Source organism: Vipera ursinii, assembly GCF_947247035.1.
Source record: "Vipera ursinii genome assembly, chromosome: 3".
NCBI classification, from domain to species: domain Eukaryota; kingdom Metazoa; phylum Chordata; class Lepidosauria; order Squamata; family Viperidae; genus Vipera; species Vipera ursinii.
Window position 1 is genome coordinate 210,853,092 of NC_139516.1, and position 15,518 is coordinate 210,868,609.

The 15,518-nt window shown below is 49.3% G+C and overlaps 1 protein-coding gene across 2 annotated transcripts in view; it reads left to right on the forward strand.

Annotated features, from left to right (window-relative positions):
• The window catches only part of ZC3H3 (zinc finger CCCH-type containing 3), a 204,526-nt gene that overhangs the window by 152,392 nt on the left and 36,616 nt on the right, over positions 1–15,518 (forward strand). For both annotated transcript variants that reach the window (XM_083360057.1, XM_083360058.1), the window contains exon 9: positions 4,409–4,540. In XM_083360057.1, coding sequence (XP_083216183.1) covers positions 4,409–4,540 — 132 coding nt within the window. The remainder of the gene's footprint in view (positions 1–4,408; positions 4,541–15,518) is intronic.

The following is a 15,518-nucleotide window of genomic DNA, read 5'->3' on the forward strand; positions in this document are numbered from 1 at the left end:
TAAAAGAGCCAAGGTCGCCTACCCCTGGCCTAGGCCTCCAGACCTGTGCCAGCACCCACTCACCTCCGGCTGCCCAGAAGAAAGCTGAAGATAGGCCATCTCAGGAAATCTGGCTGTCAGAAAAGCGGTTTGATTGCCGCAAAGTCACAAAGGGCCAGGGCTCTATTTGATGATGATGATGATGTGATCCATTCAGTCTTGTCCGAGTCTTGGCGATTCTCTGGGCCGGGTGGTCTCCCCGTCTCTTCCGATCTTGCATTACTCCTTTGAGTCATTCCATGCTCTGGCTGGCGTCAGCTTTGAGGGTATCCAGCCACCGTCTTCTTTGGCAGCCAGGTTTCCTTTTATTGTGAATTCTTCCCAACATAATTACTTTTTCCGGTGCCTAAGGCAGGACTAGAACTCACCATCTCCTGGCCATTGGCCCAGAGTCACCCACTCTATCATGCCCAAGGCGGGACTAGAACTCACTGTCTCCTGGCCATTGGCCCAGAGTCACCCAGCCAGCTTTCCTGCCTAAGGCAGGACTAGAACTCACCGTCTCCTGGCGATTGGCCCAAAGTCACCCACTCAACTATCACGCCCAAGGCAGGACTAGAACTTACCGTCTCCTGGCCATTGGCCCAAAGTCACCCACTCAACTATCACGCCCAAGGCAGGACTAGAACTTACCGTCTCCTGGCGATTGGCCCAAAGTCACCCACTCAACTATCATGCCCAAGGCGGGACTAGAACTTACCGTCTCCTGGCCATTGGCCCAAAGTCACCCACTCAACTATCACGCCCAAGGCAGGACTAGAACTTACCGTCTCCTGGCCATTGGCCCAAAGTCACCCACTCAACTATCATGCCCAAGGCGGGACTAGAACTCACCGTCTCCTGGCGATTGGCCCAAAGTCACCCACTCAACTATCACGCCCAAGGCAGGACTAGAACTCACCGTCTCCTGGCCATTGGCCCAGAGTCACCCACTCAACTATCATGCCCAAGGCGGGACTAGAACTCACCGTCTCCTGGCCATTGGCCCAGAGTCACCCACTCAACTATCACGCCCAAGGCAGGACTAGAACTTACCGTCTCCTGGCCATTGGCCCAGAGCCACCCACTTAACTATCATGCCCAAGGCGGGACTAGAACTCACCGTCTCCTGGCCATTGGCCCAGAGTCACCCACTCAACTATCACACCCAAGGCGGGACTAGAACTCACCGTCTCCTGGCCATTGGCCCAGAGTCACCCACTCAACTATCACGCCCAAGGCAGGACTAGAACTCACCGTCTCCTGGCCATTGGCCCAGAGTCACCCACTCAACTATCATGCCCAAGGCGGGACTAGAACTCACCGTCTCCTGGCCATTGGCCCAGAGTCACCCACTCAACTATCATGCCCAAGGCGGGACTAGAACTCACCGTCTCCTGGCCATTGGCCCAGAGTCACCCAGCCAGCTTTCCTGCCTAAGGCAGGACTAGAACTCACCGTCTCCTGCCGATTGGCCCAAAGTCACCCACTCAACTATCACGCCCAAGGCGGGACTAGAACTCACTGTCTCCTGGCCATTGGCCCAGAGTCACCCTGCCAGCTTTCATACCTAAGGTGCCACATCAACCAGCTTCGGTAGAGGAACAGAATCAAGATCACGTGAAGTTCTAGTACCGCTTTCCCACATCTGGAGCGCTGCCTCCAGTTTTGCTCGCCTCGATGTAGAAAAAAGAGGTTGAGACTCTGGAAAGAGCGCAGAGAAGAAAGAGCAACAAGGTGGATCAGGGGAGTGGAGGCTGAAAAAAAACCCAGATGATTTAGAGGGCTGGCGGTTAAAAGCTATGAAGAACGAGTGCATGAATTAGGAATGACCAGTCTGGAGAAAAGAAGGGCCAGGGGGGGACATGATAGCAGCTATTCCAGTATTTGAGGGGCCTGCCCCGAAGAAGAAGAGGAAAGGGGGTCACGCTATCCTCCAGAGCACCTGAAGGCAGGAGAAGAAGCAACAGAGGGAAGCTAACCAAGGAGAGAAGCAACCTGGAATTAAGACAACCTAGAATCTCTGGCAGGCCTGAGATTTCCTTTTATTGCTAACTCTTCCCCAACCGCTCTATTTAATTCACCTCTTAAAGGGCTGAGACCCTAGGACAGGGGTAGGCAACCTCGGCTATGCTGGCTCAGGAATTCTGGGAGTTGAAGTCCATGAGTCATAAAAGAGCCGAGGTTGCCTACCCCTGGTCTAGGAGAAGAATAGCCATCTTTGGACAAGAATCCGCCACTTAGTGAGGGCTGCAGGAGCCCAGCTGGCCCAGAAGGTTTGGTAGCCCCTTCCCCAGCTTTACCCCTTCGGCCTGCTGAGTGGGGAGCCTTGGTGGAGCAGTGGGCTAATGCCTCCTTAAGCAACACCAGCTGCCTGCAATTAGTGCAGGTTCGAGTCCCACCAGGCTCCAGGTTGACTCAGCCTTCCATCCTTCCGAGGTAGGTAAAATGAGGACCCAGATTGTTGGGGGCAATAAGCTGACTTTGTAATAATGCTGCTGGGGGTGTGTGAAAGCCCTAATAAGCAGGCATATACATAGAATGAAGGCTACTGCTAAGCTTGTAAGCCGCCCTGAGTCTTCGGAGAAGGGCGGGATATAAATGGAATTAAAATAAAAAATAAATAAAAATTCTGGACCTCCTCATCCCAGTTGGAGATTGGGAGTGTGTGTGTGTTTGTGTGTTCCTAAAGTTTCCTCTAGCTGGGGATTCAGAGGAGGAGAATGCGTGGCGGGGCAAAGCCCCCCCCCAGACCCCTGGCGCCCTCCTCAGCCGGGCCTGGGTGGGCCCCGGGCCCCCCCCCCCCCCTTCATCCTGACGGCTGTGATGGGAGACAAAGGTTAGTGGCAGGCTGGGCTTCGGGCCGAGGCGAGGCTGCTGTTGCAACAGCTTTTCCCCTTGAGGGACTTGACAAGAATCAGCATTTCCCCCCCCCCCCTTAATAGAGCTTCAAAATTCTGTGGTGAGCAATTTGGAAATTTCACGTGCCGTTTCGGGTTCATTAGCCGCCGGCTCGCGAAGGCGGGCGCCTCTGTCGGGAGCGGCCTAATATGGCCGCGGCGCGCGAGCGCTTTGCATTAATGTTCCCGTTATTTGCAACGGACGTAGCAGGGTGCAAACGAGGTTAATTGAAACGAGAGAAACGCGCTGCTCGGAGTAATGGCTCAGCCCCCCCCCCACAGCCCACACCCCCCACCCCTGACAGCTGGGAGGGGCCAAGTCCTGCAGTGATGGGGTGGGTGGGGGCCTTTATGATCCCCTTTTTATTAGAGCTAATTTGATCGCTCTATCAAAAGCTGCATTAAAGGCGTCCGCGGATGGTCACGCCGCGGCCGATCCGCAAAGAGAGCCCTGGAGCCCACTCCTTTATTTGAATAGCCCGCAGTTAAAAGGCAATTAAAAATAAACTCTTCTGCTTTCTTCCAAACTCTCTTTGTTTTCTCTTTTAGCCTTCTAGCTGGCTCTTCCCTCCCCGTCCCCTCCCTTCTCACACTGCAGGTAGCCCTCGACTTACAACAATTCGCTTAGTGACCGGCCCTGAAAAAAAAACTTATGACCGTTGGTCACACTGAATGACTGTTGCAGCATCCTCCACGGTCACGTGATCCAAATTTAAAAAACAAAACAAAACGTGGTGATTCTCTTAACAAATGTGTCCAGAAAAGTCATAAAATGGGTCTAAGCTCACTTCACAAATGTCTCTTGACTGGTTTCCACCCATTGCTTCTTGTCCTGCCTTTGGGTGACTTTGGAGAATAGCTTGACTCCCTCTTCTTTGGGGCAACCCCTGGCATACTGGAACACAGCTGTCATGTCTCCCCTGGTCCTTCTCTTCTGAACTTTTAGAGAATGCAGAATAACACGGTTGGAAGGGACCTTGGAGGTCATCTAGTCCAACCCCCTGCTCAAGCAGGAAACCCTGTACCATTTCAGACCAATGGCTGTCCGGTCTCTTCTTAACAACTTCCAGTGTTGGAGCATTCACCACCTCTGGAGGCAGGTTGTTCCACTGGTTAACTGTTCTCACTGTCAGGAAGTTTCTCCTTAATTCCGGGTTGCTTCTCTCCTTGGTTAGTTTCCATCCGTTGCTTCTTGTCCTGCTTTCAGGTGCTTCGGAGAATAGCTTGACTCCCTCTTCTTTGGGGCGGCCCCTGAGATACTGGAACACTGCTATCATGTCACCCCTCACTCTTCTCTTCATTAAACTAGACATTCCCAATTCCTGCAACTGTTTCTCCCAGGGCGCAGTATAGGAAGCGACATCCTCACGTCGCCGTGAAGTGCAGGGGATGGGTTTGGGTTTATATTTATTTTATTTATTTTTTTCTTTTTTTCTGACTTGCAGAAGATGCTCACTGGCTTTTTTCTCCTCTTGGCTTCTCTCTCTTAGATGCCCGTCTGTTCCTACTTCCTGAAGGGGATTTGCAACAACAGCGACTGCCCGTACAGCCACGTCTACGTGTCCAGGAAAGCAGAGGTTTGTCCGGACTTCCTGAAGGGCTACTGTCCCTTGGGAGAGAAGGTGAGGATGGGGTTGGGGAGGGGAGGGGACCATGGATTCAGCTCGCTTTCAGCTTCTCTCTCCTCCTCTGGCTGCGGCTTGCCAGACCAAGGCTGTAGAGTCCTTTTCCTTCGTGCGTCTTGCAGTGAAGGAGTGAGGTGTCTCCTCCACCGTCTTCAGTGGAGTGCAAGGAGGCTTCTTCAGTTAGTACAGGGGTGTCCAAGCTTGGCAACTTTTAAGACTTGTGGACTTCAACTCCCAGAATTCTGGGAGTTTGAAGTCCACAATTCTGGGAGATGATATCCACAAGTCTTAATCCTAAAGGTGCTTTTTCCAAAAGGCACCTGGAATACTACTGCTACTACTACTACTTATTATTATTGTTGTTGTTGTTGTTGTTGTTGTTGTTGTTATTATTATTATTATTATTATTATTATTATTATTATTATTATTATTATTATCTGAGTAGGGCTGCAACCTCCGATGCTCCTCCTGCTGTTTGAGGGAATATGGGGGTATGTGAATGTGTAACTGGACCGAGGAGTCTAAGCCAGGGGTAGGCAACCTTGGCTCTTTTATGACTCGTGGACTTCAACTCCCAGAATTCCTGAGCCAGCCATGCTGAGGAGTTGAAGTCCACGAGTCATAAAAGAGCCAAGGTTGCCTACCCCTGGTCTAGTCTCTTCTTAAAAACCTCCAGTGATGGAGCACCCACGATTTCTGGTGGCAAGCTGTTCCGCTGGTTAATTGTCCTCACTGTTAGGAACTTTCTCCTTAGTTCCAGGTTGCTTTTCTCCTTGAATAGAGTAGAGTTAGAGTTAGAGTTAGTTAGAATTAGAGTTAGAATTAGAATTAGAATTAGAATTAGAAACAATAGAATAGAAAAGAAAAAAAGAAAAAAGAAAAGAAAAAAGAAAAGAAAAGAAAAATAAGAATTAGAATGGAATAGAATAGAAATAAGAATTGGAATGGAATGGAATGGAATGGAATGGAATAGAATAGAATAGAATAGAATAGAATAGAATAGAATAGAATAGAATAGAATAGAATAGAATAGAATAGAATAGAATAGAATAGAATAGAATAGAAAATATGGAATGGAATAGAATAGAAAATAAGGAATGGAATGGAATGGAATGGAATGGAATGGAATGGAATGGAATGGAATGGAATGGAATAGAATAGAATAGAATAGAATAGAATAGAATAGAATAGAATAGAATAGAATAGAGCTGTAGAGGGACCTTGGAGGTCTTCTAGTCCAGCCCCCTTCTTAAGCAGGAGAACCTAGACCATCTCAGACAAACGGCTGTCCAGTCTCTTCTTAAAAACCTCCAGTGACGGAGCGCCCACGACTTCTGGTGGCAAGCTGTTCCGCTGGTTAATTTTTCCTCACTGTCAGGAAGTTTCTCCTTAGTTCCTGGCTGCTTCTCTCCTTGATCAGTTTCCAATCATTAGAGGAACAATTCTGCCCCAGGACCACTTTCTGTCTGTTGCTGCTTTCGGATTTGGGCACCGGATGTTGGTGCTTCGATTCGCCTCTTAGCCTGGTATTATTTGAAGGGGATTATTTCCCTTTGTGATAAGGGACGTTAAGAGCCACTGAGGCCGAAGATCCGGGGGGGTCTTCAAATAGCAGGGCGCCCCTCTTCTGATTGTGTCCCCCGGTTGAGAGAAACTCACTAATCAGTGTAGCTGGTTCTCAATTTATAACCCTCCATTGAGTGACCATTTGAAGTCACAACTTAAGACCGTTCCTCGCACTTAGTGGCCATCGCAGAAACCCCGCACAGGCATGCAATCCGAATTCGGCACTTAGCAAAACCGGTATGTATTTGCAAAAGTTGTGGCGTCCTGGGGTCACCAGATTGGCCACTTTCCCACCCGGCTTTGGACAAGCAAAGTAGTAGAGAAAAAACCAGTTTCGTTTCACGAAAGCAGGGCTCCCTTAACGGCTGCTGTGACCTGCACAACAACGACGCCATAAAAGGTCGTAAAAATGAGTCCCTTAAGAACTGCCTTGCTTGGCCAATGGGAATTCGTTAGTCAAGGGCCGCCTGCGGTCATCACAATTAATAGCCCCTCATATTTTGTGGATATTTGTCTGGAAGAACAAGTCGTCTAGCAATTTGACAGAATTAAGATGGGTAAGAATTTGCCTGGTCTCCAGCATGAGAAAAGGCATGTTGTACACCGCTGGATTCTCGTGAAGTGTGTGGCGCACGCTTGCACAGTAAACAAAATCAATGTGCTGACGACAGCACATTCTTTACATTCCAGAAGGATGTGCGCTGGGCTGGAGGGGACCCTTTGTCTTCTTTCCCTTCTGTTGTCTGATCAGAATAACAGAGTTGGAAGGGGCCCTGGAGGTCCTCTAGTCCCACCCCTGCTCAAGCAGGAGACCCTTGCAGAATAACACGAGTTGGGAGGGACCTTGGAGGTCATCTAGTCCAGCCCCAGCTCAAGCAGGAGACCCTTGCAGAGTAACAGAGTTGGAAGGGACCTTGGAGGTCATCTAGTCCAGCCCCAGCTCAAGCAGGAGACCCTTGCAGAGTAACAGAGTTGGAAGGGGCCTTGGAGGTCTTCTAGTCCAACCCCCTGCTCAGGCAGGAGACCCTTGCAGAGTAACAGAGTTGGAAGGGACCTTGGAGGTCATCTAGTCCCACCCCTGCTCAAGCAGGAGACCCTTGCAGAATAACACGAGTTGGAAGGTACCCCGGAGGTCATCTAGTCCAGCCCCCTGCCCAAGCAGGAGACCCTTGCAGAATAACAGAGTTGGAAGGGACCTTGGAGGTCATCTAGTCCAGCCCCCCGCCCAAGCAGGAGACCCTTGCAGAATAACAGAGTTGGAAGGGACCTTGGAGGACATCTAGTCCAGCCCCCCGCCCAAGCAGGAGACCCTTGCAGAATAACAGAGTTGGAAGGGACCTTGGAGGTCCTCTAGTCCAGCCCCCTGCCCAAGCAGGAGACCCTTGCAGAATAACAGAGTTGGAAGGGACCTTGGAGGTCCTCTAGTCCAGCCCCCTGCCCAAGCAGGAGACCCTTGCAGAATAACAGAATTGGAAGGGACCTTGGAGGTCCTCTAGTCCAGCCCCCTGCCCAAGCAGGAGACCCTTGCAGAATAACAGAGTTGGAAGGGACCTTGGAGGTCCTCTAGTCCAGCCCCCTGCCCAAGCAGGAGACCCTTGCAGAATAACAGAATTGGAAGGGACCTTGGAGGTCCTCTAGTCCAGCCCCCTGCCCAAGCAGGAGACCCTACACCATTTCTGACAGATGCAGTCCAGTCTCTTCTTAAATACCTCCAGTGATGGAGCACCCACAACTTCTAGAGGCAGCTGGTTAACTGTCCTCACTGTTCGGAAGTTTCTCCTTCGTTCTAGGTTGCTTCTCTCCTTGATGAGTGGACTCCCTTCTTCTTTGTGGCAGCCCCTCACATATTGGCCGGTGGTGATATCACTCTGCGATGGCCTTTGCCCCAACAGTTGACATTCTCCCACGGCTACAAAAACAACAACAACAAAAAATCCTAGCCAGGAATCGTAGGAATTCTAACCAATATGAATAAAGCTGTGTCATGTCAGCCTCGCAGGGTGAACCAGATAGGAATCACATTACTTGAGCTAATTCTGCGTTATTATAAAGCTGCACTGGCAGAATCTGGCAAAAAGGACCCAGATTGTTGGGGGCAATAAGCTGACTTTGTAATAATGCCGCTGGGGGAGGAAGGCGAAAGCCCTAACAAGCAGGCATGTACATAGAATGAAGGCTACTGCTAAGCTTGTAAGCCGCCCTGAGTCTTCGGAGAAGGGCGGGATATAAATGGAATTAAAATAAAATTAAATAAATAAATGAAAGTACATGTCTTCTTCCCCCCCCATTAGTTTCTTTCTCCATCCGGGATGCTGCTGAGGGCTACGCTGCCTCTTCTCCGACCGTTCCCAGCCTGAATCTCCCAAGGTCTTTCTCACGTGCCGCCCCACCTCATTAAGACAATTTAATGGATTATATCCTGCTCTTTTTAACTCTGTTTAAACGGGGCCAAGTATCCCCCCCCCTGAATTTAACTGGGGTATTCCTTCTCAGACACTGGATGAGCCAGTGACCATCTGGCCACTTAAGAGCCTATACAGAGGAAAAAACAGATGTTTTCCAATTAACAAGTATCACTCTTAGTGGGATAAATGGCCTAGGGCAGGGGGTAGGCAACCTTGGCTCTTTTAGGACTCGTGGACTTCAACTCCCAGAATTCCTGAGCCAGCATGGGGGAAACTATGGCCCCTTCATGACTTGTGGACTTCAACTCCCAGAATTCCTGAGCCAGCATGGGGGAAACTATGGCCCCTTTATGACTGGTGGACTTCAACTCGCAGAATTCCTGAGCCAGCATGGGGGAAACTATGGCCCCTTCATGACTGGTGGACTTCAACTCCCAGAATTCCTGAGCCAGCATGGGGGAAACTATGGCCCCTTCATGACTCGTGGACTTCAACTCCCAGAATTCCTGAGCCAGCATGGGGGAAACTATGGCCCCTTCATGACTCGTGGACTTCAACTTCCAGAATTCCTGAGCCAGCATGGGGGAAACTATGGCCCCTTCATGACTCATGGACTTCAACTTCCAGAATTCCTGAGCCAGCATGGCTCAGCTTGGAAACCTCTCCCTTTCCCTCAGTGTGGCTAGCTCAGGAATTCTGGGAGTTGAAGTCCACGAGTCATAAAAGAGCCGAGGTCGCCTACCCCTGGCCTAGATATTAATATACAGAACACTTATTCTGTTTTTATGAATCAACGTATTTTAAAACGTAGCCTCTAACTCGTATGTAACCTCTTGAATTTTTCATACCTTACAAAATTGACTACTTAATTTCGTCATATGTGTACCATAGAACATTGAACGTAGAAGAACAGAGTTGGAAGGGTATCGTGTTATGAGCTCCTGTATAATTTTATTACTGTTATCTCATGCTGGCTGGTGAATTCTGGGAGTTGGTCCACAAGTCTGAAAGTTCCCAAGGTTGCACACCTCTGGCCTAGGGTCTCCTGCTTGAGCAGGGGGTTGGACTAGATGACCTCCAAGGTCCCTTCCGACTCTGTTATTCTGCTAATTAACCAGCTGAACGGCTTGCCTCCAGAAGATGTGGGTGTTCCATCACTGGAGGTTTCCAAGAAAAAAAACCAGACAGTTACTTGTTTCAAATTGTATGCGGTCTCCAGCTCAAGCAGAGGGTTGGGCTAGATGACCTCCAGGGTCCCTCCCGGCTCTGTCATTCTGTCATTCTAGTGCTCCATCCTGCTGCTTTTCTGCGCCCAGCTGACAGCGCATTTATTTGCCCAGGGCTGGGCTGCTCTCTTGCGTTCCTGGCAATATTGCCGCCCTCATCATCCTCGCTCCAGCCGCTCTCTTTATGGCGTGAGCCTGCTTAATTGTGCCTAGTTTGGGATTACTTTTAATGAAAAGCAGACCGAAGCCATTATAAATAAATAAACACTCAAATCAAAGTTAAGTCCTGCAGCTCTTCCTGATGACAGGCGGGGGAGCCCGGCTCAGATTTAACGGCTCCGCTTTAGTCCTCCCACTTGTTTAGCCTTGTTCCACTGCCCATAAAAAACGGGAGTTGATTTTGCATGCGGAGAGCCGGATTCAGCTAATCAGTGCCGGGTGGATGTCGGGATGCTGCAGAGGTGATTATATCATGTCCTACTTTGAGCAGGTTATGCGATCACCTGCTCTTGGTTACTGTGGAAGCAAGTGCTGAGCATAGCCACGGCTGACCCTTATAATAATAATAAACCTTTATTGTCAAAGTACAGCATGTGTACATTGAGATTAGCTGAGCCTCCCCCCCCTGCTCTCTCCCCCCAACACACAGTGACAACAAACCCTACACTTATCTGGGGCCATCGCAGTCGTTCTGGGAATAGGAATTACTCAAGAGGCAGTAAGTCAGAATATCAGAGTTGGGAAGGGACCTCAGAGGTCTTCTAGTCCGACCCCCTCCTCAAGCAGGAGGCCCTTGCAGAATAACAAGAGTTGGGACGGACCTTGGAGGTCATCTAGTCCAACCCCCTGCTCAGGCAGGAAACCCTACACCATTTCAGACAAATGGCTGTCCAGTCTCTTCTTAAAAACCTCCAGTGTTGGAGCATTCACAACTTCTGGAGGCAAGGAGTTCCACTGGTGAATTGTCCTCATTGTCAGGAAGTTTCTCCTGAGTTCCAGGTTGCTTCTCTCCTTGACTAGTTTCCATCCGTTGCTTCTTGTCCTGCCTTTGGGCGCTTTGGAGAAGAGCTTGACTCCCTCTTCTTTGGGGCAACCCCTGAGACACTGGAACACTGCTATCATGTCACCTCTCATCCTTCTCTTCCTTAGACTAGGCATACCCAATTCCTGCAACTGACTCACACTTACGACGGTCTGAGCGTCCCGTGGAACCGTGATCCCCATTTGCGACTTTTCTGGCAGGCAAAGTGAATGGGGAAGCCAGGTTTACTTAACAGCCAACTTACTAGCTTATCTTTTGCCGTGATTCACTTAACGACGGAGGCAAGAAAGGTCGTCAAAGGGAGCAGAAGTCATTTCACAAATGTCTCACTTAACAACAGAGATGTTGGGCCCGATTGTGGTCGTAAGTCGAGGACTACCTGTACTTGGTCCGTCAGATGTGGCCCTGCAGGAGCCCTCATTTTTTATTTTATTTTTTACTCCTTCCCCTGAAAGTTTTCCAAGCACCAGATTGAGGTCTGTCTGAAGAGGTCCCGCTTTCCCTTGGCCTTCAGGCAAACCTCCAGATATTTCAGCCCTGCCGGGAGAAGATGTTTTGGGGTCCATTGTGCCAACAGATCCCAGGAGGATCCCATAGGAAGGAAAAGTAATCCATTCTGTTGAAGGAGACACTGGAGTATCTTCCAGATAAAACCTCCAAGGCAGTGTCCCTCAACCTTGGCAGCTTTCGGATGCCTGGACTACAACTCCCAGAATTCCCCAGCCAGCAAAGAGAAGGGAATGGAATGGAATAGAATAGGAATAGGAATAGGAAAAGAAATTTTTAGAATACAATACAATACTATAGATGGTATAGAACAGAACAGAACAGAACAGAACAGAACAAAACAAGAATAGAATAGAATGGAATGGAATAGGAATAGGAATAGAATATATGGAATGGAATTAGAATAGAATAGAATAGAATTAGAATAGAATAGAATGGAATATGGAATGGAATGGAATGGAATAGAATAGAATAGAATGGAATGGAATGGAACGGAACGGAACGGAATAGAATAAAATAGAACAGGAATAGGAATAGGAATAGGAAAAGAAAATTTAGAATAGAACAGAACAAGAATAGAATAGAATGGAATGGAATAGGAATAGGAATACGACAGAATAGAATATATGGAATAGAATAGAATAGAATGGAAAGGAATAGATTGTAGAATAGAATAGAACAGAACAGAAGTGGAAGGGATCTTGGAGGTCTTCTAGTCCAGCCCCCTGCTCAAGCAGGAGAACATATACCATCTCAGACAAATGGTTGTCCAGTCTCTTCTTAAAAAGAGGCAGAGGTTGGCATCAAGACTTGCCAGCGAATTACCCTTTACTAACCATATTTTGCAACTGATCCCAAAGAGGTGCCCATTTTGTGGCGAGAGGGCCGACGTCCTAAATGGAAGCGATTTAATTGGGTTGCTTTTCCACAGCCCCAGCGCCAGGCGCCCGGCTAGCCCGTCTGCAATTATTTTAAAATATTCCAATTTAAATGAAAATATAAAAGAGATATTTAGAATATTTATTCTATTAGCGAACGTGCTTACGGCATCACTTTTGGAGTGTCAGAAAAACATTCTCCTACAGATGATGGATAGCAGCCTGTAATTATATATATATATATACACTTATGGAGGTGGGGGTGGGTGGAATTGCTGAGCACACCATATTTAACGGGGGAGAGAAAATACCCAGCCTGGGCCGTGGAGGGTTAATTTTATTCTCTAAATAATATCAAAAGTGCTGAGTCCGTTCCTTTTGCGCAAAGTAGAAAGTCCTCAAATGGGCCCCGGAGAGTTTATAATATTCTACTGAATCAAGTAAAAATGTTAACCTTGTTCATAAAACGATGGCTTGTTAAAAGATGCGCAGTCCCTTTTCGTGTGAATAATTTAGAACGGGAGTAAATCTATTCTCATTCGTTGCTGGGGTTTTTTTTCACCCACCCCCCTCCCCTCCGTCTTTTCTCTTCGGTGTGTCCAAGACTCGGCAGCACAGACCAGCTGTCTGCAATTATTTTATTTTATTTTTTGAAAAAACTTTGCAGAGGACAAAGGCAGGATGGTGGGTGGGTTCGATGTCAGTGGAGGGGGGGCATTGTTCCTGGGGAGACCCCCTCATGAAGGACTTCCAGACAACCTCTACCAGCCAGTGTGGTACTTCCCCATATTCTGGCTAAATGTCCACGGAGATTCTCAATCATCCCAAGTCACGCTTGCCCCAAAGGAGCTTTGTCCAAAAGGCAATTCGACTTGAATAACAGAACTGGAAGGGGCCTTGGAGGTCTTCTAGTCCAGCCCCCTGCTCAGGCAGGAAACCCTATACCATTTCAGACAAGTGGCTGTCCAGTCTCTTCTTAAAAGCTTCCTGTGCTGTAGCACTCACAGCTTCTGGAGGTAGGTGGTTCCACTGGTTAATAGTTCTAACTATCAGGAAGTTTCTCCTTAGTTCCAGGTTGCTTCTCTCCTTGATGAGTTTCCATCCGTTGCTTCTTGTCCTGCTTTGAGGCGCTTTGGAGAATAGCTTGACTCCCTCTTCTTTGGGGCGGCCCCTGAGATATTGGAACACTGCTATCATGTCACCCCTCGTCCTTCTCTTCATTAAACTAGACAGACCCAATTCCAGCAACCGTTCCCTATATGTTTTAGCCTCCAGTCTCCCAATCATCTTTGTTGCTCTTCTCTGCACTCTTCCCAGAGTCTCGACATCTTTTTTACATCGTGGTGACCAAAACTGGATGCAGGATTCCAGGTGTGGCCTTACCAAGGCCTTGTAAAGTGGTATTAACCCTTCACGTGATCTTGATTCTATCCCTCTGTTAATGCAGCCTAAGGACTGTGTTGGCCTTTTTGGCAGCTGCAGCACACGGCTGGCTCCTATTTAAGGGATTGTCCACTAGGACTCCGAGATCCCTGTCACAGTTGCTACTATTGAGCCAGGTACCCCCTATACTATACCTGTACATTTGGTTTTTCTCACCTGAGTGTAAGGCCTTACTTTTCTCTACATTGAATTTAATTTTGTTGGATAGGCCCCGGCGTTCAGGTTTGTCGAGATCCTTTTGGATCTTCTGGGATGTTGGCTATTCCTGCCGTTTTGGTGTCGTCTGGAAATTTGAGGAGTTTTCCTTCTAATCCCTCCGTGCCTTCAGTGGTGGACGGCCCTGGGAAAGTGGGAGACCGATCCCAGCCTGGTCTCCTTTAAGTGGTCCACTCCATTGGGTCATTATGGGGTGAACACAAGGCCTCTTGTCAAGCCCGGGAAAGGAGTCCATGCCAGGGGTAGGCAACCTTGGCTCTTTTATGACTGTGGACTTCAACTCCCAGAATTCCTGAGTCAGCCATGCTGAGGGGAAAGGGAGAGGCTTCCAAGCTGAGCCATGCTGGCTGAGGAATTCTGGGAGTTGAAGTCCACGAGTCATAAAAGAGCCAAGGTTTCTTACCCCTGGCCTAGGCCTAGGCTGCTTTATGACTCGTGGACTTCAACTCCCAGAATTCCTGAGCCAGCTATGCTGAGGGGAAAGGGAGAGGCTTCCAAGCTGAGCCATGCTGGCTGAGGAATTCTGGGAGTTGAAGTCCACAAGTCATAAAAGAGCCAAGGTTGGCTACCCCTGGCTTAGGCCTAGGCCGCTTTATGACTCGTGGACTTCAACTCCCAGAATTCCTGAGCCAGCTATGCTGAGGGGAGGCTTCCAAGCTGAGCCATGCTGGCTGAGGAATTCTCAGAGTTGAAGTCCACGAGTCAAAAGAGCCAAGGTTTCTTACCCCTGGCCTAGGCCTAGGCCACTTTATGACTTGTGGACTTCAACTCCCAGAATTCCTGAGCCAGCCATGCTGAGGGGAAAGGGAGAGGCTTCCAAGCTGAGCCATGCTGGCTGAGGAATTCTGGGAGTTGAAGTCCACAAGTCATAAAAGAGCCAAGGTTGGCTACCCCTGGCTTAGGCCTAGGCCGCTTTATGACTCGTGGACTTCAACTCCCAGAATTCCTGAGCCAGCCATGCTGAGGGGAAAGGGAGAGGCTTCCAAGCTGAGCCATGCTGGCTGAGGAATTCTGGGAGTTGAAGTCCACGAGTCAAAAGAGCCAAGGTTTCTTACCCCTGGCCTAGGCCTAGGCCGCTTTATGACTGTGGACTTCAACTCCCAGAATTCCTGAGCCAGCCATGCTGAGGGGAAAGGGAGAGGCTTCCAAGCTGAGCCATGCTGGCTGAGGAATTCTGGGAGTTGAAGTCCACGAGTCATAAAAGAGCCAAGGTGGCCTACCCCTGGTCCAGGCAGTTTAAATGGATAGATCAGGTTTTTGCAGGCTGAAGCTCCCTACGAGAATCCGAACAGTCAACGCCAATTAGATGAGAGTCAAGGGAATTTGATCCCTTGTGGGCACGGAGGGACTGGAGACTTAAAACGCATTTGACCCCTCCCTTGGTCTCAGCCGGGTCATCTCCTAGACTTCCCCTTCCGTTCTTGCGACAAACCATGGTTTGAGAGCTGGGAAAGGGGCCAGCCAGGGTGGAGACCGTCTCCTGCCCTGGAGCTGCAGCAGGGGGCAGTGCTGGGTTGAGCTGGCCAAGTCTGGCTGGAGAGGGTCAGCGTGCGCCCGGCTCTGCCAACGCCCTCGCCTTTGCCGGTGACCCCCTCCTCAAATGTCGCCAGGCCGGTCTGGCCTTTCGGAGGTTCTGGTGTCACTCGAGACCTCTCCCATGACAATGGGTGATGACTCGTGGGCCGGTTATT